Source organism: Cygnus olor, chromosome 8 (assembly GCF_009769625.2).
Source record: "Cygnus olor isolate bCygOlo1 chromosome 8, bCygOlo1.pri.v2, whole genome shotgun sequence".
NCBI lineage: Eukaryota > Metazoa > Chordata > Aves > Anseriformes > Anatidae > Cygnus > Cygnus olor.
This window is the reverse complement of record NC_049176.1, coordinates 22,361,623-22,388,129: the sequence shown is the minus strand read 5'-3', so window position 1 is coordinate 22,388,129 and position 26,507 is coordinate 22,361,623. Positions and strand designations below refer to the sequence as shown.

The following is a 26,507-nucleotide window of genomic DNA, read 5'->3' as shown; positions in this document are numbered from 1 at the left end:
TTCAGATCAGTTTTTCTTGATGGCTCATTCTGCGGAGGGAGTTAATTTCACCCCGGTGCAGAGTGCTTAAGTGGGATTTAAGTGGCGCGCGAGTCTTTCGCTGACCCCTCTGCACAAGGTGAAATCTACCCTGAGAGCCTGCCCTCCCCAGAGAGCGCTGCTCAGCACGAGGCAGGGACGCATCCTGACTCCTGTTCAGCTGCTGCCAGGATCTGGCACTTCCCATGCGCAGGCGCAGCTCCTGGGGATGGGGACACCCTTGTCCCTGTGCCTCTGGGTGTCTTGGCTAAAGCATAAGGAAAGGCCCCTTCGCTGTGTTGAGGGATGTGGAGGAGCACGGGGACCTGCCTGCACCAGTCCCCAACTGCTGCCTCCCACGATGTCACTGTGCCTGTCCCCTTTTGCCACGATGCCTTCCTCAACCCCAAGCACCCCTCACTCTCCTCCACCCCATTCCCGACCCCCGTTAAGCGCCTGGCAGTGGATGTTTACGATGGCACCAAGACCTCGGGCCGAGTTCCTCTCCTTGCTTTCCACGGGTGCGAATACGAAGCGGCTCCACGGACTTGGACGGCGTGAAAGCCAGCTCAGCGCTTGGCTCCGCCGCGCCTCTCGGCATCCAAGCCCGCCGAGCGCTCGGCCGGGAGACGTGCCGTCATGGCCCCACGCCGCTGGCGGGGCTCACACCCCCCCAGCTAACACAAACAGCTCGCCAGACGCTGTCCTGGGGGGCTGCGAGGTGGCAGGCAGCCACGGCACACAGAAGGGGAGGGAACGGCCCCGGAGGGGGAGAATTGGGGCGAAGCATGAAAGCAAAGACAACAGCCAGCGCTCTCACCCGAGCGGCTGGAGGGGGTTCAAAGCAGCCCACGGGAAGAAGCAGGGGCAGCGTGGATTTGGCAGAGCTTGGTGGGCCGGGAGGGATGGCCCAGGGCTAGGCAGTGGGTGCTGGAGCTGGGGACCACGGGGATGAGCCGGCCTCATCGTGCCCAGCCTGGCGGCAAGGGCAGGAGGTGCTGGCCAGGATTAAAGGGCAGCTCCTGCTCCACCTTCCTTTCACTTGGCTTACAGATCCTCCCTTTGAACCTGCTTTGAGTCTGGCTTGGAAGTTTTCTTTGAAACGGGATCATTTTTTTCTCTGAAACCTCCCATCGCTTGCTAATTTTAATAAGTGGGTGTTTTATAAAGGTGCAGCAAAATAAACTCCTGTCTGTTCGTGGCTCTGGGAAAGGACAGAAAACAAATAAAAGCGAGCAAACTGCGCAGCAGTGGGACAGGGGCTGGGGGCAGCCAGGGGGCATGGGGTGGCTGGGATCTCCAGGCACTGCTTTAAAACCCAGCCCCAAACCACATTTCTGCCTTGCTCCCTGCAGGCACAGCTCATAGGAGAAAAGCTGCCAGCAGACATTAAAGCAATTTTGGTCGGGCTCCTGGCACGCTGAGCTGGCGTTTGGATTTTCCCTTCTTGGTGCTGCCTCCCTGCTCCTTCCCCGGGCTCAGGAAGGAGCTGGCTGTCAACCCACCGACTTTATTCTGTATTTTATTAAACACGATCAGAGAGGCGTTGGCTTTTTTGGTCCTACCTCACGGCGGCACTCAGCCGGCCTCAGCATCTGCCAAAATAATAATTAATATGCATTTGATTAGTGGCCAATGCGCTTCGTAAACACAAATAGCCACTGCCTGCTCCCTGGGCAGGTCTGCCCCTATTTCCCAAAAAATAGCTGCAAAGAAAGGTCTTGTGGCTATAGCATGAGATGGGGACACGGGGCATCTTACAGCCTGACCCTGCCAGAACTGCCTGTTTGATCTCACTCATTTCCCCATGCTTTGAGCCCTCGTTTCTTAAAAGAAGACAATAATCCCCTGGCCGTCCCCTGTTCTGGCTGCATTCTCCCTTTAGACCTCAAGCTCGATGGGCTCCTCCTTACCACTCTCTCCCATCCTCCCCAAATAAAAACCCATCACAAGCAAATAAATAAATAAAAAAAATACACCGCCCAAGGGAATTTAAAAATCTGACCAGATAGGCACTATTGATGTAGAAATATAAACGCTGCTATTTCGGTGACGGCTTCGTGGGCCCTAAACCTGAGCTGCAAAGGAGATTGTTGGGTTCGATTTGTCAAACTCTTAGGCTGGCAAGTTTGGGCAGCTTCACCGACTGTGTTTTATGGAACCTTTCAGGAACCCTCAATAAAAAATGTATTAGATTAGTAATTTGAGTCCCAAATGACCAATTTGAAACGATTGCTTTCTTATGATTTTTCTGAAAGTGCCTGTTTCATGAGAAATTGCTTGAAAAATCAGACGGGGTTTTTAGAGACAATTGTAAGAGCACACACGAGGGCTGGGTGTGATGGGTTAGGGGGATGTTCGTTTAATTGACGAAGGAAAAAGAATCCCATTTCATGCCTCCTCCTTCTTTTGGCGGCTTCAGTCTTACCACAAGAAGGGATAATTTTTAAGCACTTCTCCAGGAAGGAAGGTGGGATATTCAGCCCCGTATTCGGGATGGAAGACGGGCATGTGGCATGGGGATGGGCTGTGAGCCATGTGCTGGTGCCAGGCAGGTCCCAGTACAGGCGGTTATCCCGATCTCCCCCTCAAACTGGTTTTCCTCCCCGCGAGCTACTGGCTCTGAGCTGGCTACGTAGCTCTGAGCTATGTTTTATTAATTTTATTACTAAAAATTCTAATGAAAACTGCCATTTAAGCATGAGACGCACTGGATATAAATGCAAAGCAACCTCCCGAGGTCCCTTTCAACCTAAATTATTCTTTGGCTCCCCAACTTTGCCATCATCTTCTTTGCTGCCTTCTGGTTTCTGCACTTTAAGGGCTCACAGCACACATTCGAGCTTTCTGCCCTGCCCGCAGGGCTCGAAGCGTGCCGTTTCTATTTATTTAAATGAAAACCGAGATTCTTATATCACCACTTGACTGCAGGGGCTGAAACTTTAGGAGAAAAAACCCTGAGAGCCTTGTGATAAACTTGTGAAAATTGGCAGTCCTGAGAACGAACCACCCTGGGATACCGCTACCTGGAAGGTATTAAGGAATTATGGTATACGGCCTCATCGAGGGTTAGTGTGGGCTGGGCTGGTTGGGAAACACACAGAATTTGCAGAAGAATGTGAAGTAGAACCTCCATTTCTCCTTCCTGCCATGTGTCCCCTCTTGTAAATCCTTCTTGTTTCCTGCCCTCTTTCTTCTCTTGCTCTCATGCTCCCACGATGCCACCAATTTCCCTGAGTGTCCCACTGTTTTTGAAGGGAGAACTCATCCCCTCCCATAAGAAATACAGAAAAAGGAAGGGTGTTTCTGGCCCTTGGTCCCCAACATCTCCAACCACTGTGTGCAGACCCCATCCCTTTTGCCTTCTCCTCCCCCTGTGAGAACAAAAACCCCCTACAAATACAGAAAAATGGTACACATTTTGATCAGCATTAGCCCTCAGGCAGCAGGATGGGATCCACTGTAGGACACCTCCCTGGGCGAAGTGATGCAACAAGACTCCGAGCTCATCAACCTGATTGCTAATGAAAATAAAAAAAAAAAAAAAAAACAAAAAAAACAGATCACTGAAATGTCTGTACTCTGATTCTCCTTAATTGCTCCTACCGAAGCGATATGTTTAAACAGGCCATTCTTTAAGATAGGAAAACACAAAGTCAGTAGGTTTTGCATAAATGGCAATTTGCAAAACTGAAAAGGTGACATTTTTGACATGAACATTTAACAAAAAATTAATATTTTGTCTCTTTAATAAATGGGTATTTGCAAGAGAGAATCCATTATAAAAAGGGAGCTAACGCAAGGTTCTTGAAGCCATTTCCATCAATTGCTGTAAGATTTATATGTAAATATGTTAATGGCACTATTAATAATTTAATGGGGGCATGGCAAGCTGTGTTTACATAATAAATATGATTAAGTGTTTCCCTCGAATGAAGTTGCTGAAGTGTCACGCTACCCCAGGTTATTATCAACATGGCTTTGCGATGTTCATCGAGCACCAGGAGGAAAAGCTCCCTGTCCCCACACAGCACCCGTGGCCATGCCAGAAAGCCCCAGAAATCTCCAGCCATTGCTGCAGCATGAACAGCAGAGGCGTGGAGATCTGCTGATGCACATGGGTGATATTTTACCTGGCTTTATTTTTTACAAGGGTGGGCTAACGCCATCCACTTGAATGGAATCGCTTAAGATTTACTTGAGTGTAATTGAGAATAAAATCTGGTCTGAGATAATTAAGTCGCTGAATATGCTTACCGCTCCTTAAATCCACTGTTCACGAAGCAGGACTGGGAGAATTACACAGTCTGTGGGAGCTGAGCAATTTATGGACGAAGCAGGGAGGCTGCTCGATTGGGCGCTAAGACCCTATCCAGCAAACTCCTGCTTCCTCGCTTGGCTTTGTCCACCTGGAGTTGGAGGATCCTGCTTGAAATTCGCCGTGCCCCTAAATGCTTGCAGAGCTGGAGGGAGCTATGGGGAAGGAAACCCCATGAATTTCATAGGGTGGGGAATAAAACCTCCTGGGGCTGTGATGCACTGTGCCACAGCAGTCAGATGAACCACTTCTGTCTTGGCACCCTATTTTCCCTCCCTGTGCCTAAACCCCAGGGCAGTTGCACTCTGCCCAGCTTGCCATTTCCAGCAAAAGATTCTAGCCTGAGCAGCAGTGGGATGGAAGGGGTTAATTTAACCGCAGTGCAAGGCCAATCACGCCGAGGTGTCAAACTATAATTTTATATTAGGGCCTGTAATAGTTACTAGAGTTTTACTACAATAACTACATGTCCAAGCAGAGTTTAATGAGAAAATCTATAGTTTTGCTATGGTATTTTCTCTTAGTTTGCATAATTCCCTGAATGCAACCCAGTAAAGCTTTTGACCCGAGATAATAAAAAGGTGATAAAAACGGGCTGTAAAACCCAGCATATACATACATATATATATATTAAACAGCCACTACAAAATTATGGGTAATTTCCACAAGATAAGACGAAACAAAAAAACTTCCTCAGACGCAACTAATTCAGGGGAGAACAAAATGAAATAAAATGGATAAATGCAATGAGCCTGGCACCTGTCAGCAGCAGGAACCCCAAGCCCGGGGTGCCCCCGTGGTGGGGAGCAGCGTGTGCTGGGGAGGGCGCCTGGTGGCAGCGGCTGCTCCTGCGCTCCCCGGGGACGGATCCTGACTTGTTAAAGCCATGGGAATCTCCAAAGGAACCACCTTGAGCATGCTGGACAAGGAGAAATGCTGGTGGTGACACTGCCAGTCTCTGAAGAGACTCCCCACTCCCCTGTTTTGGGGCTCTTCGCATGCATTCACTTTATCAGTTTTTTTTTTTTCTTTTTTTTTTTCCCCAAATTATTTTGTTCCATGGATAAAAATAAATTTTACTCTATTAATCAGAAATATGAATAGCCTGAAGTGCTGCACTAATAGATAGCAAGACAGAAGGATGACAAAAAGGGGCACAGCAGGCTTGAGTCCCAGTACCAGCACATGGGGACAGCCGATGGGCAGCCTGTTTGGGTGCTCCACCGATGCCCACATTGCCCCACCTTCAGCGTAATGCAGCTCACACCCGCCCTGGGCACCATTTATCTCAACAAAAACTTTACCAAGGAGGACGCAGGGCTGGGACGTGGGTCTCCAGGGTCCTGCTCCCACATTTTGACCTGGGTTAAGTCCCCCCACCCGCTCCCCGTGTCCGTGGGGTGCGATGTGGGACGCTGCTGCAGCAGGGTGAGGAGCCCAGCTGAGTGTGTGCTGGGGAGGGAGGGAGGGAGGAGGCTCCTTGGCTGCAAGTCACGAGAGAAGGACACGTTAAATCATCCCACACTCTCTCCACATTTCCTTCTCCACCCTGCGGCTGCTTACGAGGATGTTTGGATTGTAAATACAGCAGTAACTTTCTCCATAAAAGTCAGCCTCTTCTCTCCGCCGGAGCCGCCAGGGGAAGGCGCAGCCCGGTGCTCGTGGCCCGACGTTACAGCAGCTTTCATGGCTACGGCAGAGCCTGCCTTGATGGCTACCAAAGGGCATCACAAGTGCACTGCACACAGCTGGATCTCACTCTGAAACGCACTGCAGCATCGCTATCAGACAGGCAGGAAGAGTTTTTGGGAAGCAGGACTGCCAGGGAGCTGAGCAAGCTGCGTTGCTGCCCATTCAGGACATCATGGTGAACGCAAAGCAAGCCTTGGAGGTTTGGATGTGCAAAAGCAGTTTTGCTCTGGATTCTGCATCACTCTCAAGATGGGATGCGTGGTCCATCCCGACCCAGAGGTGCACCCCCAGCACTGCAGCAGGTCCCCTTTCTCCTCCTGGGGGATCTGGGTGAGCTGGGGGCTGCCCGGCTGGGCTGCTGTTCCGGCCCACCAGGGGCTCACGGGCACCGGGCAGGGCCCCCTGCGGTTCATCCCCACTGGGTCTGTGTCTCTGGCGAGCTCCTGGCTCTCTGTCACCCTGCCAGCTCCGGGCTGTCCCTCTCCCGTTCCCCCATCAATCACCCACAACGGGGATGATGTGTTAATGTTTTTCCTATAGACAGACACATTATGTTTCCACACTGCCTCTGCACACGCCGTGTTTACGCCCCTTCTCCCTCCGGGGAGTAAATCAAGCAAATTGATGCGAGCCATGATTAATTGTGTATCTCGGACCAATCTTTTACCGAGTCCCTCACACGGGCAGGTTGGTTCCCCCCCTCTCCCTCCCTGACAAACCGGGGAGAGGAGACCGCGCTCCGCTCGCTCCCTCTCGTGCGGTTTGACGGATAGAGCCTGCCCGGGACGCGGCGAGATAAATTTGAAAGGCCTGCGCCGGGCTGTCAGCGTTAAAGATGATGAATGTGGGAGGTGAGGCGGGAGGGACCCGCCGAGCTCGCCGTAATGGATAGGGCTCCTCGGGAATGGATGCTCGCCCGGCGATTCCGCGTTAATCTCCGGGCTCCGCCGAGGTGCCGCCGACTGATAACAAGGAAATAGGAATGACAACAATTTTTAGCCGAGAGATTCTTCACAAAAATGCCAGCCTGCTGGAGGTCTGACAGGCCCTGATTGAATAGGAGCGGGGTGGGGTGGGGGGGCTGTGAGCACCTCTTGACTAACATGCAAAAGATGGATCATTTCATTCCCCTGCCTGACCATCTACATTTATTATCATTTCCCTTAATTCTGCCTCGCTTAGATACCTGTCAGCACCGTTTCACTTCCGAGGGCCGGCTGATGGGACCTGAGTGGGGCCAGAGCCCGTCCCTCCGGCGGGGGATGCAGGAGCATCTCAACGAGGCGGGTGGCACCGCAGACCTTGGTGGCATCTCGCCTGGACAGACGGGCAGATCACCAGGACAGCCTGCCACGACCGTGCACGACCCCTGCAGAAGGGGTGTGCTGGGAGGAGGAGCAGGCTGAGATGGCTGCGAGATGGGGAGAGGCTGGTGCTGCCCCTAGCTTCCCTTGGGACAAGGTGCCGGACCCAGTGCAGCAATGAGGCTGGATCCCTGAGACCCCTCTTGGCCAGGCTGATGGTGTCCCCACACCCTCGTCCTCTCCCGCAGCCTCCTCTGCCCCTCCTCATGTCGCCTTCCCCCTGCAGACAGCACAGGCTCCTTAATGACCCCGATCATACAACTATTTTCTGGCCACACATAAACGCTTTCATTCCACCCCCCTCCTCACCCCTGACTGCCATCGCCGTATTAAAAAGCAACCCGCTGCTGGGAATACATTAGTGACTTGCAGCAGATCCTTCTTTGCAAGGATAATTACAAAAAATAGAGGGACAATAACTATTAATATTTTATTGCAGTATTTAATGAGCTAAAGCAAATCGTCTTGCACTCCACTGGAACGACATGCTTTGTCATTCTTACGTTCCCTCCATCATCTTCCCCCAGCTCCCCATCTGAGGAGCCCTCCCTGCTTTCAAGTCCTGCTCACTCGGTGAAATTTATATTTCCTCCAAGCTGCATTTCTCCACGTTGAAAAATGACCTTGTTCCTTCCCGGGGCTCGCGCGCTCTCCCTGCAAGTGGTCAGTCCCCGACTGTCCTGTGGCAGAATGAGTCGGGGGAAAGACCAAGCCTTTAGCTGAGCAAAGCTGCCCTCTCGCCTCATCTATTCGTTGTCTCCATTGCGCATGCAAGGCAGCTGAGGCTCCCAGAGGTTAAAGGAGTGCTAAAAGCACAGAGGGACTTGTGTCCTCACTTCTGAAATGCCCGTATGGTGTGGCCATGCAGTGCTGGTGTAGGGCACAGCAGCACCACTGGGCACCCCAAAGGTATCGATCATGGGGCTGCCACATCCTGCTCACCCTTGTATCCAGCAGGCAGCCCTTGGGCAAACACCAGCACATCAACATCTGCTCTATATTTCCCTCTGTTCCTCGTTTCCTGCTTTTTGATCCGTTCTGATAGGGGGAAAACGCCACGCAAATAGTTGTGTGGACTCCTATGCACTGAAGCCCCCATGGTCTGAACCCCTGGTCATTTAAGCTCTCCCTTTGGGGTCAGACATCCCTCGCTACCTGCTGCAAATTGAAAATTGGGCTGGACACACCGCAGGAAGATGCTGCTGAACCAGAGGAGCACTGTGCAAGTTGGCTCATGGAGTTGTGCCCTGCTGCTGTATGCGCCATCCGTTACTGCGTACCCAGCACCATGTCACACACATGCCAAACAGGCTTCAAGAATGCCCTTAAAAAGTATCCAACCCAAACAGACCTGAAACAAGATGATTTCATTTTAAAAGGCCTCTGTCAGGTAAAATAAAAGTTGAAGTTACTATTGGCACAATGACCTTTACCCATGAAAGCAAGAGTTACAGGATACCTTTCCCTGAAAAACACTACAGATATCAGAGGGATGCACCCTTACAGAAAAGCGCATGTTTAACGCTCCCGTTCCCCTGCAGCACTCACTCAGACCGCTCACAATTGGCTCGGAGCGAGCATAAAAAGGGAGACGGAGCTGAGCAGCACCACTGTGCCGAAGGAGCAAACCGCGGGAAGCAGCAGCAGCACCAACACCGGGGGGCTGCTTCCAAATTGCACCTTCGGGTCTGCATCGTGCAAACATTGGCCAAAAAGCAGGCTGGATGGGGATGGCAGGGCTGTCAGCGGAGGTGCTGACGCAGGGATTTCAAGCTGATGGTGTGCTCAGGCTGGTCACGGAAGGGCTCAGGTGGCTTTGTCCCCTCCTGCACGCTGCCGCTGGGTGCCTGGGCTGGCAGGGCAGGGGATGTGGGCAGCAGCTTCCCGGTGCTCCAGAAATAAATAACCGCTGCCCCAGCCCCGGCGAGCGGAGCGGAGATTTAATGTGCTGACAGCCTGCATTTTTTACCTTTAGTCAATACAAGAAAGGCCCCAAGACTATGATTCCCAACATCTGGATTCCATCAATATGTGATCTGTCATGATGTATCGGCATCCCCCCCCTCTCCCCAGATTGAGCAATGCGGCTGGTTTTATTAATACGTCAAATACATTATCCGTGTAATACACTTGTCTGCCTCTGCCCTCCCGCTGCTCCCGCACAGCAGATTTGAATGTATGATGAATCAGTTTGCATTACACGTCTGTACGTCATAATTTGTCAGGATTAATAGAACTATGTGGGTGCGGGGGGAGCCGGAGGGAGCGCGTCATGTGTGTTTAGTGCTCTGATGTCTGTATCACTTATTTATCTCTGCTCAGGCCTCTCGGTTCCCGGAAAACAGCGAGCGCAGCATGTCTGGGAATCGCCGAGCAGCCCAGAACGTGGGCAGGCGCAGCCCTGCAGAGCCGTGGGGAAGAAGGCGAGGGTGGCATTTTGGGTGCATCCGACACCCCTGGGCTTCCCCGGCCTCCTGCCCTGGTTCAGGTCCCTGCCAGAGACGCAAGGAGGGACACACAGGGCTTCCTCCTGGCCCTGCCAGAGCGCTGATACATGACCCTGAAGCAAGGCTCCTTGCCTCAGTTTCCCTTTGTGCAACATCTGCCCATCCCCTCACCACTGACCCCCCTCCAAGGCTTGCAGAAAACCATTTATTTTCACTTTGCAAGTGACTTCAGTCTAAATTTCTCAAGGGGAGGAGATGCTGGGAGCCATTTGCTGTGACAAGAGTGTCCAGAGGCATCGGTGCAAGGGAGAGAAGGAGGCCAGGGCCTTGCTGCTCCCGGCACCCAGCGAAACCTGCCTCAGGAACAGGGGGGCTCAGCTGGGGGCACCGTGGCCACCTCCCCCCCGCATGCAGCACGTTTGTTTGTAGCTCTGCAGCTGGACTTTGCTTTGCCCCTGTAAAACACCGATTCCAGCTATAAACTTTATTTACAGTACATTACACAGGATTTAGTGGGACCCATAAAGACCGCAGAACAGATCTAACCGTGCCGTTGCTTCCCAGCAGCTACTGCACGCTGGCTCCCCCTGCTCCCACCCACCCGTGCCCAGAGCAAAAGCACCGTGGGGACGAGGCACGAGGTCCCCTCGCTGTCCCAGCCAGCTCGTCGTGAGCCTACGGATCATCATACACAGGCTGCAGCGAAGATTGGGGATGCCCACAGTACTGTCATTGCTGTTTTTGCTTGCAACGAAGCCCATCCAAGCCAGGGCTGGTGCCACCGTCCCCGTGCCGTGGCGCGGGGGACACAGTGGGTCTGTCCCCTGCTCCCCTCGTGGCTGGAGGACGTGACGTTGCGGTCCCTTAATGGGCAGCAGCCCCGGCGCTTTAATAACAGCTCCCAGAAACAATTGTACATTTACAACCGAGCGAGCGAGCTTGGCACGCTGAGCCTGTTCCCCTTCCAAGGCTTAATTTGATTTTGACATATTGGCTTGAGATTAAAGGGCTCTCATAAAAAAAAAAAAAAAAAAAGAAAAAAAAGAAAGAAAAAGAAAAAACCACCAAAAAACCCAAACACACGCACGCATCCAGCCCCCCCACCGCCCCCTTTTCAGGGCTCAAGCAAAAGTGCTAACATTGTAATATTTTAAGTAGAGAAAATCCAAGTGTGCTTTACCCCCCGCTGGCTCTTATGCTGGGCTTATAAAAATTAAGTGGAAACCTACACAGCTGTAGGCTATAAATCCTTTGTCGCTAACGCAGCCAGGCCTGGTACCTGCCTTCAAAAAGAAAAAGAGAAACGCAAAGCCCCCAAAGCGAGGGGCAGAGAGGGACGTGCAGGGTGGGGAGCGGCCACCAGGGCGTTGGGGATGTCCCCATGGGGGGACCCACGGCCACGGATGACAGGGACAGGGGACAGCACCCGCGGGGCTGCGGGGAGGAGAGGACACGGGGAAGGTGCTGGAGCGCTGGGGAGAGCCCAGTGAAGCAGTAAGAGCCGTCTCGGCTGAAGATCAATTAGCATCAATTACTGACTTCATTTAATTGTCGTAGAAGATGAATTTGTCATTTTTAGTCTGGAATTAATGGGAGACCTTCAACTTTCCCTTGGCAGCCCCAGCGGGTCACTGCGTATTTTTCCTCCTTTTGCAGGGAGAGCAGTGTGGCAGTGGGCAGGGACATCTGTCTGTCTGTCCGTCCATCCCGCAGCAGGCTCCGTTTTCTCTCTTTTTTTTTTTTTTCCCTTCACACCTTCCACTTTTTCTCCCCTTTCCTGTTTTCAGCCAGAAATTAATTTTGCAGCCGAGGGCCGCGAAGTGTTTACATTTTCCCCGGCAAACAGGCGACAGTAAACAATGAACGCTCGCAGATGAAATTGAATTTATAACTGCATTATGGGGCCAGATAACGCCCTAAAATAATACAACGATAAGGAAATTCGATTTGATTGCCACCGCGAATCAGCTTGTGCCCATCTGCAGCCAGGGCCTCCCGTAATAATTTTAAATTGGGTTTGTAAACCTTATTTGTCCTTAAATATTTCTGTCATTTTTCATTGCCGGGGACAGATCCTTGGGCGCGAGGCAGGCGGAGGTGCAGGCGCGGAGCCCGGCAAGCCGAGCGGGCGCTGGGGCCGGCGGTGACAGCCGCTCGTCCTATCCATCACCGCGTCGACAGGCAGGGAGGAATCTCGGGCAGAAATTGAGTTTGCCTCACAGGGGACAATTGAACAAATTAATAGACCATTAGCCAAGCGGTGACCTGAGAAACGAGGGTGCTCGGGCTCCCTCCAGGTTTGGGGGGGCCGGGGAGGAGGGAGGCGCTGGGAATCCCGCGGTCCCGGTGGTCGTCCCCATCCCGGGCTGGGAGTTACGGCAGGCAGGCGTTTGGTGCTTGGTGTCCATCACCTGCAGAGCATGGGGCCACCCAAAAAAAGCTGCGATGACTTCATGTGCAGCAGTGGGGATGGGATGGGAGGACTGGGAGAGCGACCTGATGGCAAAGGGGATGGCAAAGATGATCCGTGCTAATAATTCAGACAGAGGTAGAAGGAAAGGTAGGGAGAGGAGGAATAAAAACCCAATTCTCTCTGATTTCTGAGAGTATGGGCAGGACGGTCCCAGGCTCCCAGGGCACAGGGCAGTCCCGGTGTGAGAGGCTCCTTCACACAATGAAGGATGCTCAGCTGGGAGAGGTCTGGGCAGCCCCTGCATGGGGGTGATCCCAGGGCAGACGCGGTCCCCCTGCTTCCAAAAAGCAGACAGGTGCCCCCCAGCACCCCCCCTCTGCGACCTCCCCCGAGCCTGCCTGTATCATCACCAGTCATTACCCAAATGATTATATTTATTAAGTCCCCTGCCAAGGCATTACAGAGCGGTCTGTAACAGAGATTAAAAGCAGAAGAAAACAGCAACGTAATCCTTTTTGAAGCAAACAAACCCGTAAACAGCCTCAGCACTGGCTACCAGAAACACGCAGGCTGTGGAAATGACACCAAATTCGTCATGGCCCCAACCCAAAGGTACTTATTCCTACAAATGCCCCACTCCTGCAGATGGATACCCCGGTGGCATTTGGCAGCAATGGGATGAAGCCAGGGGCTGAGCACCCCAACCACCGAGGCCGCTGTTTCCCAAGGGATTATTTTAAGCCCGTGGAACGAAGCGCTTTACGAGGAGGCACCGGGTTTCCTTTGTCTCCACTAGAGATAATCAGGTGCAGATAGGTTAGATATTCTGTAAAAACACACGCTCGCTTCCACTCACCGGTTACCTTTTTTTTTTTTTTTTTTTTTCTGAGAGCCGTAAGGGTTTCAATTACCGGATTCTGGGATTTAGTGCCCAAGGCTTTTTGGTGTGCGTTAGATTTATTAGAAGGTTTAGTATCAGTGGAGGATTCACGCATTTACTCCCAGGAGCCCAGCTTCCGTTCACAGACCCTAAATCAAGAGCCGAGATGGGCTATTGTCACTTAGGACATTAGCATGGTTAACGCACGCAGGGATGATTAATAGCAATATGCATGCAGCCTCCCCTCCTCCGCAATCCTGCTCCCTGCCGCCGCCCTGAGGCTCAGCACCAGCCCCAGTGCTGGCAGGGTTCCTGCTGTAAGCAGCATTTTATTAATATTATTATTCTGTTTTAAGATTAAGGGTTTCAGGCACTCGGGGGACGGCGGGTTTTCTCCCAAGACAGGGTTTCCCCCCTCCTGGCCACCAGCTGGAAGAAGGGCAGATACTCTCAGGGCGGCGGACGCAAGTTGGCAAAACCTGCTAGAAAAAAAATTATTATTCTAGGAGAAAACCCAACCTTCCCCAGCAGGAGCCGCCCACCCCGGCAGCCTCTTGCTGCCTCCTTCTTCCCAAAGGAAACCAGAGGTCAGATCTGGAGGAAACCCATCACACGAGCAGCTCCTCGGGGGATGCCGCAGCCTCCGCACCGCGGGTGCCAGAGAGCCCAGGCTGGAGGCAAATACTGTTCCAGTAGAGACACGACCGCGCTCCTAACAAGCAAGATCCTGATGGCTTTTGTCCTTTTTCCAATACCGTGTTACTTACATTCCTTCTTTTTTAATTAAAACAGCCCCAGCTGATTTTACAAGCTTGCTGCTGCTTCTCTCCCGGTCTCTGTGTCTCTCATATGCTTGAGTGCTAGTATTAATTATTAGAGCCAATTTACTGTTTATACTCTGATGTTTTAACTAATTACCACTAATGGCAGACACCAGTGGGCAATCAACTTCATTTAGTTCCCAGTGCAAACCACTCATTACCATCGGAGAGAGGGAAGGAGACTGCGTGGGAGGGATAAATAAAGGCAGAGGGAGATGGGCAGGTGCCTGGGCCATGAGGTGCTGGGGATGTTCCTGCTGCTACCACCCAACCCAGCCCCTTCAGCAGCACTTGGGGACAGGATTTAGGGCTCCAGCATGTGTGGATAGGCAGGAGGGAAAAAAACCCATGCACAACTGCTCTGCTGGGGTTGTTCAGACTGCTGGTGCTTCACGTCACACACTAAGCTTTTGACAGTTACAGGTGAGCAACATGGTTTTTGCCCTGCGTGGCAAGTGGGTCCTTTTTCCTGGTAGATTTCAACCCAGGACTCAGCCCTGGGGAAAGCACAGCCCGTGTTGGTGTCATGGGCTTAGCGTGATGCAGGCAGGTTTCCTGAGACCCAGGCACCTGCATTGTTAATCCCACCGTGAGAGGGGAAGGGGCAGTGGGCAAGGTGAAGCTGAGATGAGCTGGGGCTGGAAAGCTCCTGCTTGAAGTTAGTTTGGTTGTGGGGCTACTTCAGCTGTGTCCCTGTGCAGTGACAGAGCCTCCCTTAAGACAACACCTCCCTCAGCCTTGCCCATATCTCCCCTATCCCTCCCTCTGCAGACCCAGAGAATGAGGGTCAGATATTTATCGCCCTGCACCCAGACAGATACCCACAGCCAGCATGGGAGCCCCCAGCACTTAAAGCACGTCACCTCCAGGTGCTATGGCTGTGCGTGGGCTTTCTTCTCTGGTTTGCACCCAGAACCAGACAGACCATGTCCAGCAAGGACAGGGTGAGATGGTTCCACTGGAGCTGGCCCTGCAGCTCCAGGAGAGATGTGTTTGGTAGGAGAAAACCCAGTGCTGAGCACTGAGTATCCCCGGCCACGGCTGAGAAAAGCCTCTGGAGAAAGTCAAGTCCGGATCCGTTCCTCCTACAGAGAGAGCTGTTAACCCTGACATGGGACAAATCCTCATTCACCCACAGTGTTTGAGGTCCTGGGGTCTGGAGCAGCCCTCAAGCAGGAAGCTCTGCAGATGGAGGGTCCTTCCCCAGGGACAGCCACGGCTCTAATGACCTGCCAGCTCGTTACCAGCAGTGGGAGTCCTGCTCTCACAAAAGGGACTGCAGCGCTTTAGAAGTTTAATGCCACTGATGTGATTTTAGTGCAGAGATGCTGAAAAGAATCTGAAAAGAGGGGCATGAGCCCAGCCACAGGGATGGGGCTGGGCACCACCTGTCCAATGGGACCACCAATCTCTCCTTTCCTTTTCCCCTTTCATTCCCTGATCTGCTCTGTCATAACTGGGCAGGAGACCTGCTCTGTGATGGTGGGGACATGGCTGCCTGTCTTGTGGGTGTTGGGGGGCGGTTTATAACTATGCACACATCTGAAATGTAATTGCTGTCAGCTCTCTCCATTCTTGCAGCACGAGGCCTTTAATCTCTCCCACCAGACCCATCGGCCCTGATATTGCAGCTCCAGAAAGGCTGGTTTTATGTACTTTAACCCCGCGACCTTTACAAATCCCATCATTCCAATCAATACGTCTCATTAGCGTTAGGTAAATGTATGGGATGGATGGGGAGCTGTGCTGGGAGGAGCCCGTGGCGGGTGGGGTGGAAAGTGCTGCTGCTGCCCGCTCTTTGGGGACAGCCCAGCCGCGGTGCTGCTGGGGACACCCTTCCCAAAAGCATCATTCCCCCAATCACTCTTCCCTCCGGGCAAGCGCCTTGGTCCGGCTAATGCAGGGCTGGACAGAGTCCCTGCCAAGCCTGCAGTGGAGTTGAGAGCCCAAGCTGTTAACTGGACCAAGCTGTTGAAGTCATTTTTCCTCTCTCCTTGGGAAGCAGACATATGTTTTACAGCTTTCCACCATGTCGACTAAATGGAAACATGCGGGGCCTGCGGCAGGTGATGGGGAAACAATGCGGGGTGTGCCGGGGGCTGCCTGCGGCTACCGCGGGTGGCAGGACAAAGCCAAGGAGCGGGGCGAAGAAACAAAATCACTGGCACTTCCCATGAAGTGAAAGGCTTAATCCATGCAGAAATGCCAGCTTACACCAGCTGAGGACCTCGCCGACCCATGAGTTCACGGGGCAGTGGCCAGCCAAAGATGCTTCAAAGGATGGGGCTGCCCTCGGGACAGCAATACAACCCAGCTTTCAGCGGGGAGTGGGCTCACCCCTCGATCAGTGCCTCAGCCAGCAGGGCTGTAAATGCAATTACTGCCCGTAAAACCACCCAGCCCTCCTCCAAATCCTGCTCAGACGCTTGACTCGGGCGACCCACTGGCAGCAGCAAATGGGGCACCCAAGGCTGCTGCTGCTGCAGCACACTCCGGGCAGGGGTGCAAGGGGAGGCAGGGGTCCCCTCCTGCCCTCCCCAGGCAGGGCCACCTTTCCAAGTGGCATCTGGAGCTGGGTTTGGTTTCCGAGCTCTGCTATCCCCATCTGCAGAGCCAGCTCGTTACTGCAACAGCGCTCGGCCCCGCTTCGGGCTCGCCCCAGGAGCACACACAGCTGAAGCAGGCAGATTAATGCCGAGCACAAAATGAGTTTGCATGCACAGATCTATTCCTGGTAGAGCCTAAAAAGCAAGGGCTAAAAATATATGGGCAAGCTCTGCTTTTTCACATTAGTGTTGTTTAATGAAGATGTTTCCGAGAGGTTTAAACTCACACAGAGCTGGGCCAGATGCACCTCTCCTTGGAGCAGGGGGCAGCCGAGTTTGTCTCCTTGCCGGGGGGGATGCACGGAGCTGGGTACGTGACAACCCCACTCACGTGGGGCAGTTTGGGCACCCGGTCCACGTGCTCCCTGCTCCCCCAGCACCGATGCCTGCTTCCTCCGCCCCCCCTGCCCTGTTTGTCAAGGCACTTCAGCCAGGTCTCAGGCTTGTTGACAAGCACTAAACTCCTCAGCGGCAAGAAAACCATTTAAGCACTAAGCCCCCCTTGGCTTTAGCGAGATGGCTGTGCGGCGCAGGATCTTAGCACAGCACCTAGCAGGAGGCAGAGGGAAGGAAACATTAATAAATCCTGCAGCGGGCCAATTTCACTCGACCTGACACGCTGCTCCTCCTGGAATTAACTGGGCAAGCCCCGAGGCACCGCTCCGGAGCGGCACCCCAGCCGCCCGCTCCCCAACACCAAGCTGGGAGCATCCATGAAACCTGCATCCAGAAGGATTGGAAAAAACAGTCCATACATTCAGAGCCACCCTCTCCAGCAGAACAAGAGCAGGGCTGGATGAAGCTGTGCGAGTCCCCACTGCTGACTTTATCCCTGCCCAACACGGCACGCCAGACCCCCACATAGGCAGCAGGACTGGGGGCAAGGGGCAGCATCCTCCCCACGCAGGGCAGCGAATGGGGAGAGCCCCTGGGGAGCAGGCAGGGAGTTATCGCATCACCCAGCCGTGCCCCTGGGGGTGTCACGGGAGGACAGAGCAGTGGCCTTGCTGCAGGACCGGGTTTAACCTTCTGGGGCTTGTCGGCTGGAAGGAAGCTCCGTGGAAGAGAGACTGCAGATAGACGGGGAGATTGGTGGGTCTGGAGACGCAGGGGATTGCAGCGATGTTAGATTTTATCTGTGGCTCTTCGCGGCCAGATGACCTTGGGATCCCAATCAACAGTTGTTAATAAAACATAGGGGACAAGTGTGAGGGGTTAGACGCAGAGCACGGCTCTGAGGGAATGGCATTGCAGCTGAGGGCACCGGAGGCTGCTGCTGCCTGCTGTAACACCGCTCACAGCACCCGGGGCTGGGAAGGGACAGGGGAGCTGGTTGTGGTCATCACTGGAGAGAGCAAGGAGGTGCTGGAAGAGCTGGGAGCCCACCGCAGAGCCACCACTGCCTCCCTGCTGCGCCCCTGTCTCCTCCTCCCTACCGCTGGCCGTGTCGAGATCCGGCCTCGCTCAGCCCACATTTCAGTCCCAGCCATTACAATGACAACGGTGATAAGAGATTCTTATCACAGTGCTCGACATCGATTTGAAGCTGAGCCCCTTTCCCGCTCTCCTCCTCCTCCTCGTGGCTGTGGGCATGCTCGGCAGCTGTTTGAGAGCCAAGCTAAGGGCAGGAGGTTCAGATCTGTCTGGGGCTGGAGAGGTACAAAAAAATGGAGATGTAAAAAAAACTGGAGAGGTACAGAAGCTGCTCACAAGTTTCACTGAGATTAGGACTGTAGTTAACAGAGATGAACGGTCTCTCACGCTCCCCTTGCAGCCACCACCTCCAGCATTTACAAAAACTCAGTTTATCTCATTGCTGGCCCCTATACATGGTCAGGTACCTGGAGCTGGCCTCTGAAACCCACACCAGCCCAGACTCCCACCTTCCAGCTTCCCTTTTCTCTGCTCTGGGATGGCCAGCGGGGTGCTACGTGCTCACCAGGAAAGGCTGCCCGCACCAGGGCTGCCCTGGGCACTGGGCACATCCACCCTGGGTGAATGCACCAGTGCACGTGCAAAGGCAGAGCAGGACCTCAGGTGGGGAAACCGAGGCACAGGCAGGCTGCAGGCTCACACAGCAGCACTGCCAAGAGGACCAAGGTGTCCTGATCTGGCTCTGCTTGAGCAAACCTGGCCCCTTTATCAAAACCAGTGAAGCCCCAGCATCTCTGCTGAAAATCCTCCCAGCACAGCCTCTGGGAACAGCAGACCCACGAGGTGGTGGCAGGGGAAACACCCGAACAATCGGAGCCTGTGCGGAGATGAAGAAAGGACGCTCTTGTTGGGGTGAGCCCAGCGTCGCCGGGTGGCACCCCAGGTACCCCAGCTGTGCCAGCACTGCAGCACAACAGAGGCAGAGCTGTTCGGGGCCCAGCCCCGGCACAGGGTGTCACCGCCTGCGTTTGTGAGCGGGGATGTTGTCTCTTTGTCTGTGCTGGTTTCTGCTCTGCTGACCCGCTTTGCTCTCCCTGTCGCGCCATCCATCAGCTCTGGCAGCCCCGTCAATTCCAGGCCCCCGCGATGCCATTTCCCGGGGCTGGGGGGGGGGGGTGGGTAAAGCACATTTTTTTAGGGCGAGGAGTAGCACTTTCCCTCCTGGCAAGTTGCTGAGCTCCCTCCTTCCCTCCTCACAGCCGTGCGAGGCTCTGCTTTGCCCCAACCTCAGGACACCAGGCTTTTCCTCCAGCCCGCCTCCATCTCCCCAGCAGCAGAGCTGTGCTCCCGGCTGTCCGGGGCGAGGAGGGTCCCTGCAGCATCCCCGGCCGGATGTGCTCTGCCGGCCTGCCCCGAAGGCCCCTGCTATTACCGGCAGCAGGCAGGCGGTGGCAGCCTGCCCCGCAGGCAGCGGGCAGGGCTGGGGGTGCTGCCAGGCTGGCAGGTGCTGCGGGGCACCCAAGGGACCTCCGGTCGCCTTCACCGCAGCCCTTTCCGCTGCTTCTGGGGGCAGGTGGGCACTGTGGGCACCGGTGACCCTGGTGGCTCACCCCCAGCCATGCGCATACTGACATAGCTGAGCGATAGGAAAAAGTGGGATTTGGGGACAGCCTTCATCCCCTGCTCCCCGTCACGGCCATGCTGCTCCCCACAGGGCTGGATGTCCCCCCAGCATTGCAGACCTGGCACAGGGAGTCCAGAAGTGACGAGGCTTTGTCCCCTACTCCCACCTCCACAGCAGAAACATCTGCCTCCCCTCCTCATTCCATTCACAGCTTTTAATAGTCCTGACAATTCGCAAGAAAACAGGGGCATTAAATGTTAATTATATCTATTTGGATTCAAAAAATTTTATTACTTGAGTTAACGATAGCTGGAGTCGTAAAGAAAAGCGCAGAGCAATGGACGCTGCCTCTCCACGGGGCTGAGCACCCGCGGCCACCCTGTGCCATCGGCCACGCGAGGACCAGTGGTGACAAATGGCTCTGGGACGCGGAGGGGCTGGATCCTGCCCTGGGACCGGTGCTGGGGACAGGCACCATGCTGGTGGGGTGGCCACGTTGGCTCTCGGGGCGCGTGGTCGGTCCTCGTGTAGGCGCTGCGCTGGCGGGACTCGGCCTGCCCCAGCCCGCGGGCTTCTAATTTACTGCTTTCCTTTTACCGTAAAACTGAAAGGGGAAGGTGCACCCTTTAATCACTGCCTCCGGGGCCCCGCCTGAAACCACACAGCGACCGAGCGAAGGCTAGGAGTTAATGCTCCTTCCGACACCTTTTTATGATTCATGGGCCTGACCTTGAGCCATAAACCGCTCAACCTCCCCGACACGCTGGCAGTATTTACAGCCTGCAGGGGCCGGTAGGCGCAGGCACAGATGCAGACCCGGGACAGGCACAGGTACGTGGCCGGGGATGCCACAGGTACCCGGCCCCGCCAGGGACACCCTGCGATAGGGATGGCCGTGCAGGTGGGTGGCCACGAGGGATGCTAACGCAGCAGGCGGAGATGGAGACATGCATTTTGTACCTATGCACACATTGCACTTAAGAAGATGTTTATGCATGGACAAACACGCACGGATAAACACGCCGAGATGCTCTCCCGGGGGAGCACACGCAGCAAGCACGTTCATGGGGGCACACTTGCATGCAGAGAGGTGCACAGCCATGTGTCTGACGGCCCCCGAGCACCAGACCAAGGCAGGGGGCTTTTGGCACCAGACCAAGGCAGGGGGCTTTTTGCTTTCTGCAGCAGGACAAGGGGACGAGCGATGCAGCCCATGGGGAAGGGACCAGGTGGAGCAGGGGGCTGCTGACACCCAAACCACCTCGGTGGCACTGCAGAGGCGTGAGCGGGGCTGGGCGTCCCACCTGGGCATCCCAGGCAGCCCCAGGTCCCGCTGCACCAGCGAGACCAGTGAAAAGCCTCCACTGGTTCGAACTGGAGCAGGTTGAGGTCTAATGGTTAAAGCAAAGGGTTGAGAGGCTCTGCGTGCAGCCACTCGGGGTCGGTTCGGACCAGCCCGCTCCTTGCTTTCTGCCTCAGTTTCCCCACTGCCGCAGTGGGAGAGCTAATCCTGACCCATCCTGTTTGCACGCAGTCGGGAGGCCAAGCTCGTTAATGTTTGCAAAGTGGGTTTGGCTCCAGTGATAGAGCTAGCCAGAAATGTGAAGGTCATTATTATTAGCAGGATTAAAGCGATTTAACCCAGCAGTGAGGGGGTACAGGTGAGCGCAGCAGCTGTGCTGTGCTCAGCAACAAATTGCACGCACACGCAACCTCAAAATAATGACAAGTACAATAAAAACAGTGAGAGATAATGATGAATACTATGATCATATATCATTTTAGAAACTTTAGGCAGGACTAGAAGGTCACCATGCTACCCTCTAACCCTTCCACCCCCAAAATACCCCCAAAATACACTCCCTAAAGGCGGCAGGAACTGAGATTTGCTGTTCCTGGGAACATCCAAATCCCATAAGGGCTTGTCAGTGCCCGCTCTGCACATGCACAAATCTCCCAGTACAGGCCCATGTGCATCACTTGCCACCACGGAGGTGCTGCCACACAGCCTCTGGGCAGATCCTCACCAGGCAGCCTCCCCCCTCCTCCTCCTCCTCCTCCTCTGCTCCGCAGTGGGGCCCATGGCATTGGGCAACTTCTCTGGGACAGGAATATCCCTCTTTTACTGACTTTACTGCTTGCTTTTTTTTTTCCTAGTTACAAAGTAAAAGAGGGAAAAAACACGCTTATCTCAGAAAGCAGAGTTCAGGAAAAAGCTACTGGTCTTTTGGACTCAGCAAGTCCCCATTGGTAGCCTCACTTGTCACTGGGAATTTATCAGCCAAACACAGATCTGGTATAATGCGCCATATAACTAGTGCATAAACAAACTTCAGCATGATAAATGCGCTGCTTTGAAGCCATAAAGTTATTAGCTGGTGGCTGCTAGCTACTGCTTAGCGTGGGGCACGCTCCTGCCGTTAACCCCTCGCCGCCCCCTCGGCGCCCATCGCTGTGGGGGGACCTCGGGAGCGGAGCCCGGGGCACGTCCCGGCGTGGGACGACGGCAGCCGAGCCCCGGGCTGCGCAGGGGGGACCCTGCAGGCACTGCTGGCTCTGCAGTGCTTATCAGTGCCCTTTGCACCCACCGCGAGGAAAGGGCTGGAGCCTGCAGGAGGGAGATGTTGGCCAGGAGCGGGGCTCTGAAGGATGACACCCCGGTGTTTGAGACCCGCAGCGGCTCCTCTCCTCCCCTCTGCCCCCTGGGAGGCAAGCACAGAGGGTGGTGTGCATCCCCATGGCACAGAGCCTCTGGGATATCCTGGTTTCAGAGATGGGCTCAGGCAGGGCTGGAGGAAGGAGGTCATCCCTCCACTGCTCAGGACATTTTTTTAGATGAAGTGCTGAAGCAAAAGCCCTAATTTTTTTTTTCCGGTAGCAGCAAAGCAGCGAGCGCTGGCAAGGTGTTTAGAGTTCCCTCTGCTGCCTGCAGCGCACGGCTGCCGCCTGCTCCCATCAGCACAGCCTCACCGGAGGTTCCTGGGTGCTGGAGAAGCCCCACAGCCACCAGCAGCTCAGTGGGACATAGCCAACCCCACAGCATCAGCAGAGCCAGCCACCAGCGTGACACCTGGAAAGCATCCTCCACCCCGTGGTGCCAAGGGGATGCTCCCACCAAGGTCCCTGGTCACCTCCTGCCCCTGTCCCCCCGGCATGCTGGGGGTGGTGGGAGGTCTCCCGTGCTCGCTGTGCAGCAGTGGGGGGGATGCAGGGGGCCGGAGGCTGGCTCCCATCCCTCTCCCCAAACATTTGGCCCTGCGAGGAGGCAGGAGACGTCTCAGCAGGGCCAGCTGGGGGGCAGTGGGACTCGGAGCTGTCTCAGCGCCTGTTCCTCATTAGAAGCCCGGTGTTGAAGAAACTCATAATTAGAGCCCTGAGTATTAATTAATCTCTGTGACCCTCCTCTCATTCTCCTTCCCCTGCTCCCGCGGCTCAGGAGGTCAGCCTGGATTATTAACACATGCAAGTGCAGGACGGCAAGCACGCCGCGCAGGTCGGCAGCGATGTAGGGCCCGGACCCCGGGGCCCGTCCCTGTGTTCAGAGCAGCCACGGGCACCTCATCCCTCCCCGTTCTGTGCTGGTGGCAGCACAGCATCCCTCCCCTGCTCCTCTCCTCCGCTGCCAGGCTCGGCTGGGGACACATTCAGCACCCTGGGGACAGTGCCAGGGTGGGCGCAGAAATGTCCCACGGTGAGCAGAGCTGGTGGTATGCTAAATGGGAAAAGCACCCCATCTGTCTCGGGTCTTTAAGAGCCTCAGCAGTAAGGAGGCAGCCCTGGGACACAGAGACCCTTTTAGCACCATGGTGGCCACGTCCCACAGTCCCTCTCCTCCCCTGCTTGCCCGCTCAGGCTCAGCCACCTGGGCCAAGGACACAGCTCCCGGCAGCCCCACGCTCCCTGCGAGGCACAGCCCAAGGACCGATGGGCTCCGGAGAGCTGCCACAGAGCACCAAAACAAGATATAAAATAAATCCAAACTTTTCTGACACCCTGGTAACCACCAACTGCTTCCCTGATCTGATTTTTCCCCTTTTCTGCTGGAGCAATAAAAAGGGGAAAATCAACATCCAAATGATCTTGTTTATGGCGACTAAATAAGCTGCATGTGCTTAATCCGTTAGAGTTTAATGAATTTACGACTTGCTTTGGAATTTGACAAGGGCTGTAAAAGAGTAATTAACATTTATCAGTGTGTTTTTTACACACACCCCGCCCTCCTCCTGTCTCCCTTCCTCCTCCCGCTGCCTGTCGCGGAGCAGCACTGGGTATCGGGGGGAATATAAAAGCGATCAATTAATTCTTAATAATCTCGGAGAAAGATTGTAGAGTCGCAGTATGAACTCAGGGAGTGTCAATAAACGTGCCAAAGGTTGGCCCCCTCCCCGTCGCTGCGGAGGAATGCGGGCGGCCGGGGAGGGAACGGGGCTGTGGGGACGGGTGGTGCTTGGTGAAGGGCCCTGCACCCCCTTTCCTTCTCCTCAGGCCCTGCTGGCATCCAGAGCGACCCTTGGTCACCTCGCCCGGGTGGCCAGGCTGCCCCTGGGGCAGGAGGAGAGCAAGAGAGGGGCTGGTGGCATAGGGGGTCTCAGTGATGATCCCCATCTGACGCAGCACTGGTGGTGATTTGGAAACGCAATCCCATTACAGCTCCGTCCTGCTAAACCTGAGCCTGAAAGACCTCAAATCCTCACCACAACCCCAACGTGATCACACTGACCATGCACGTAGATGGGCAGCACAGCCATGGGTGCAGGCGTCTGCACCACCCCGCTGTCACTTGGCACAGGATGTCAGCACAGACATGAGCTGGAGCTTCCCGAGCCCCCAAATTGCCACCCGATGTTCTTACCCCTCCCCGGCACCGAGCCGTGGGGCTGCGGAGTGGGGCATGCGTGTGCCCGGTGTGTGAGGGTGTGGGGAGCCTGCCCGTCTGGGCATCCTCACAGAAAGAGTGGGGTCAGGGCTCCCAGGGGCAGCAGGCTCCCTGGAGGAGACGGGGAAGCATCTGGCTGTGGGGCAGAGGGTCCCAGAGACCCACAAACAAAAGCTCAGGATGATAAATCCACCGAGGCTTGAGACTGTCCGGGCATCGGCTCTGGACAGAAACAAATTCTCCCTGTCGAACATAATGGCCCAAAAATAAGCAATGAGGCGGGGAAGGAGAGGGCTGGACCCAGGGGGTCTGGAAAATCTCCCAGCCCCATGGCGAGGACGTGGGAGGGGACGAGCACTGGGCACGCACCCGTGGGGCAGACAGGAGCGCTGGGATTTCTCCCCAGGTTGCTCAAACCTGACATAGCTGGATGAGTGCAGGAAAGAGACATGGAAAGTAACGGGATGGGCTCGCCTTCATTCCATGTGAACCCTCTTGTCCCCTGCAGGGGCTACAGGGTGAGGGCAGGGAGCAGAGCTGGGGGGGCACAAGGCTGATCCGGCCCCATGTGCAGGATGAGGAGGTGACGGAGAGGCTGCAGCAGAGCCAAACACCCAGAGAGCATCAACCCCCAGCGAGTGTCTCCAGCCTCAGGCATGCTTGTGGGGACTGCGCAGAGGGATTTGAGGCCACCGGGGCTGGGGTCCCGTGGCTGTGGGATTTGTCATGGTGTCTCCAGAGCTGGCCGGGAGTGGCTCGGGGCAGGCATCCCATCCAGGCAGATGGAGGGGGGAGCTGGGAGGCGGCACCCCACGGGGAATTAGGGGGTGCAACAGCCAGCAAGGCTGGGCACTGGGGGGGTCTGCACCCTCGGGACAGGGCCTGGGGATGGGGGTGGCCGGGCCACGCAATTCCCTGGCTGTGGGAGCACTGGGGGCACGCATGGCACAGGGGGCACAAGGGGGTGGCAGGACATGCCAAGGTCCCCTAAGCATGCTGCCCAGGGTCTGACACCCGCAAGCAGTGGCGCTAAAGATGATTTTAGGTCACGATTATAAGAAATCTATTGATCTCTTGGACTCTGTAATGACAGATCAACCATTTTAATAAAACACCTATTAGTCATGCATTAACCCTCCTCGGCTATTCGGACATTCAGTACCGAATTGACGAGGGCAGCGGGATTTCTCAGAGTCTTTTTGGGGAGGGAAGGGGGGAAAATGTTTCTTTAGGACACAACAACAACAAGAAGAAAATAATGCAAACTTACAGAGGGGGAGAGTTAAAATCATACGATGAGTGGCAGTTGCAGACGCCTGGGGCCCTCTTTGGTTGTCGCTTCTATCTGGCAATCAATTGACAAGAAATTGGGATTATGAAATATTATGTCTGTGATCAGAGGAGGCGGGCTTCCTTCCCCAACCTGAGGGCAAGCCTCCACTCCCCACTGGGACAAACCACAGAGATCATCAGTGATTTGGCCTCCGGCAGGTTTTTAGGATGAGCACGGCCATCATCCCCACAAGTCTTTCTGACTGACTCTGAGCAAGGCTGCAATGCCCTAAAGATGGATCTAGATGCCCGTGACTTTTTATGAAAGTGAGACTTTGCACCTGGGAGCACGGCATCCACAGGGCAGGGGAGAGACGGGGAAAAGGGCAAGGGAAGCATGGAGCGGGAGCACAAGTGGTTCATGTCAGTGAGGATGGGATGGGGTGGGATGGGGTGGGATGGGATGGGATGGGATGGGATGGGATGGGATGGGATGGGATGGGATTGTCCCGCTCACGGATGGGAGCAGGAGGTGCCATGTGCGTGCAGTGGGGCACGGCCCCCCCCAGGGGCCTCTTGTGTAAGTGCTGGGGAGGGGGCAGGCGCCATTTCCTCCTGCTTGAGCCGTTGCAGCCTCAGAAACCACCAAGTCCCCGTTGCGTTGGGAGCTGCCCGGAGCTTCCTGCAGGTGCCGCGCGCTCATGAATCACACCTTGTCACCGGGCTGCCCAACGGCTTGGGCCGCCGCCACCCCCGGCCCCCGGCCCAGCCAGGCAAGGGTTAAGCGGGCATAAATCACCCT

At 55.0% G+C, this 26,507-nt stretch overlaps 1 protein-coding gene across 8 annotated transcripts in view; it reads right to left on the bottom strand.

The window, feature by feature from the left end:
• The window catches only part of RNF220 (ring finger protein 220), a 193,299-nt gene that overhangs the window by 88,464 nt on the left and 78,328 nt on the right, over nucleotides 1-26,507 (bottom strand). For 5 of the 8 annotated variants that reach the window (XM_040565944.1, XM_040565947.1, XM_040565948.1 and 2 more), the window contains exon 3: nucleotides 25,704-25,778. The exons of the other annotated variants lie outside the window; for them this stretch is intronic. In XM_040565944.1, coding sequence (XP_040421878.1) covers nucleotides 25,704-25,778 — 75 coding nt within the window. The remainder of the gene's footprint in view (nucleotides 1-25,703; nucleotides 25,779-26,507) is intronic. 8 annotated transcript variants of the gene reach the window in all.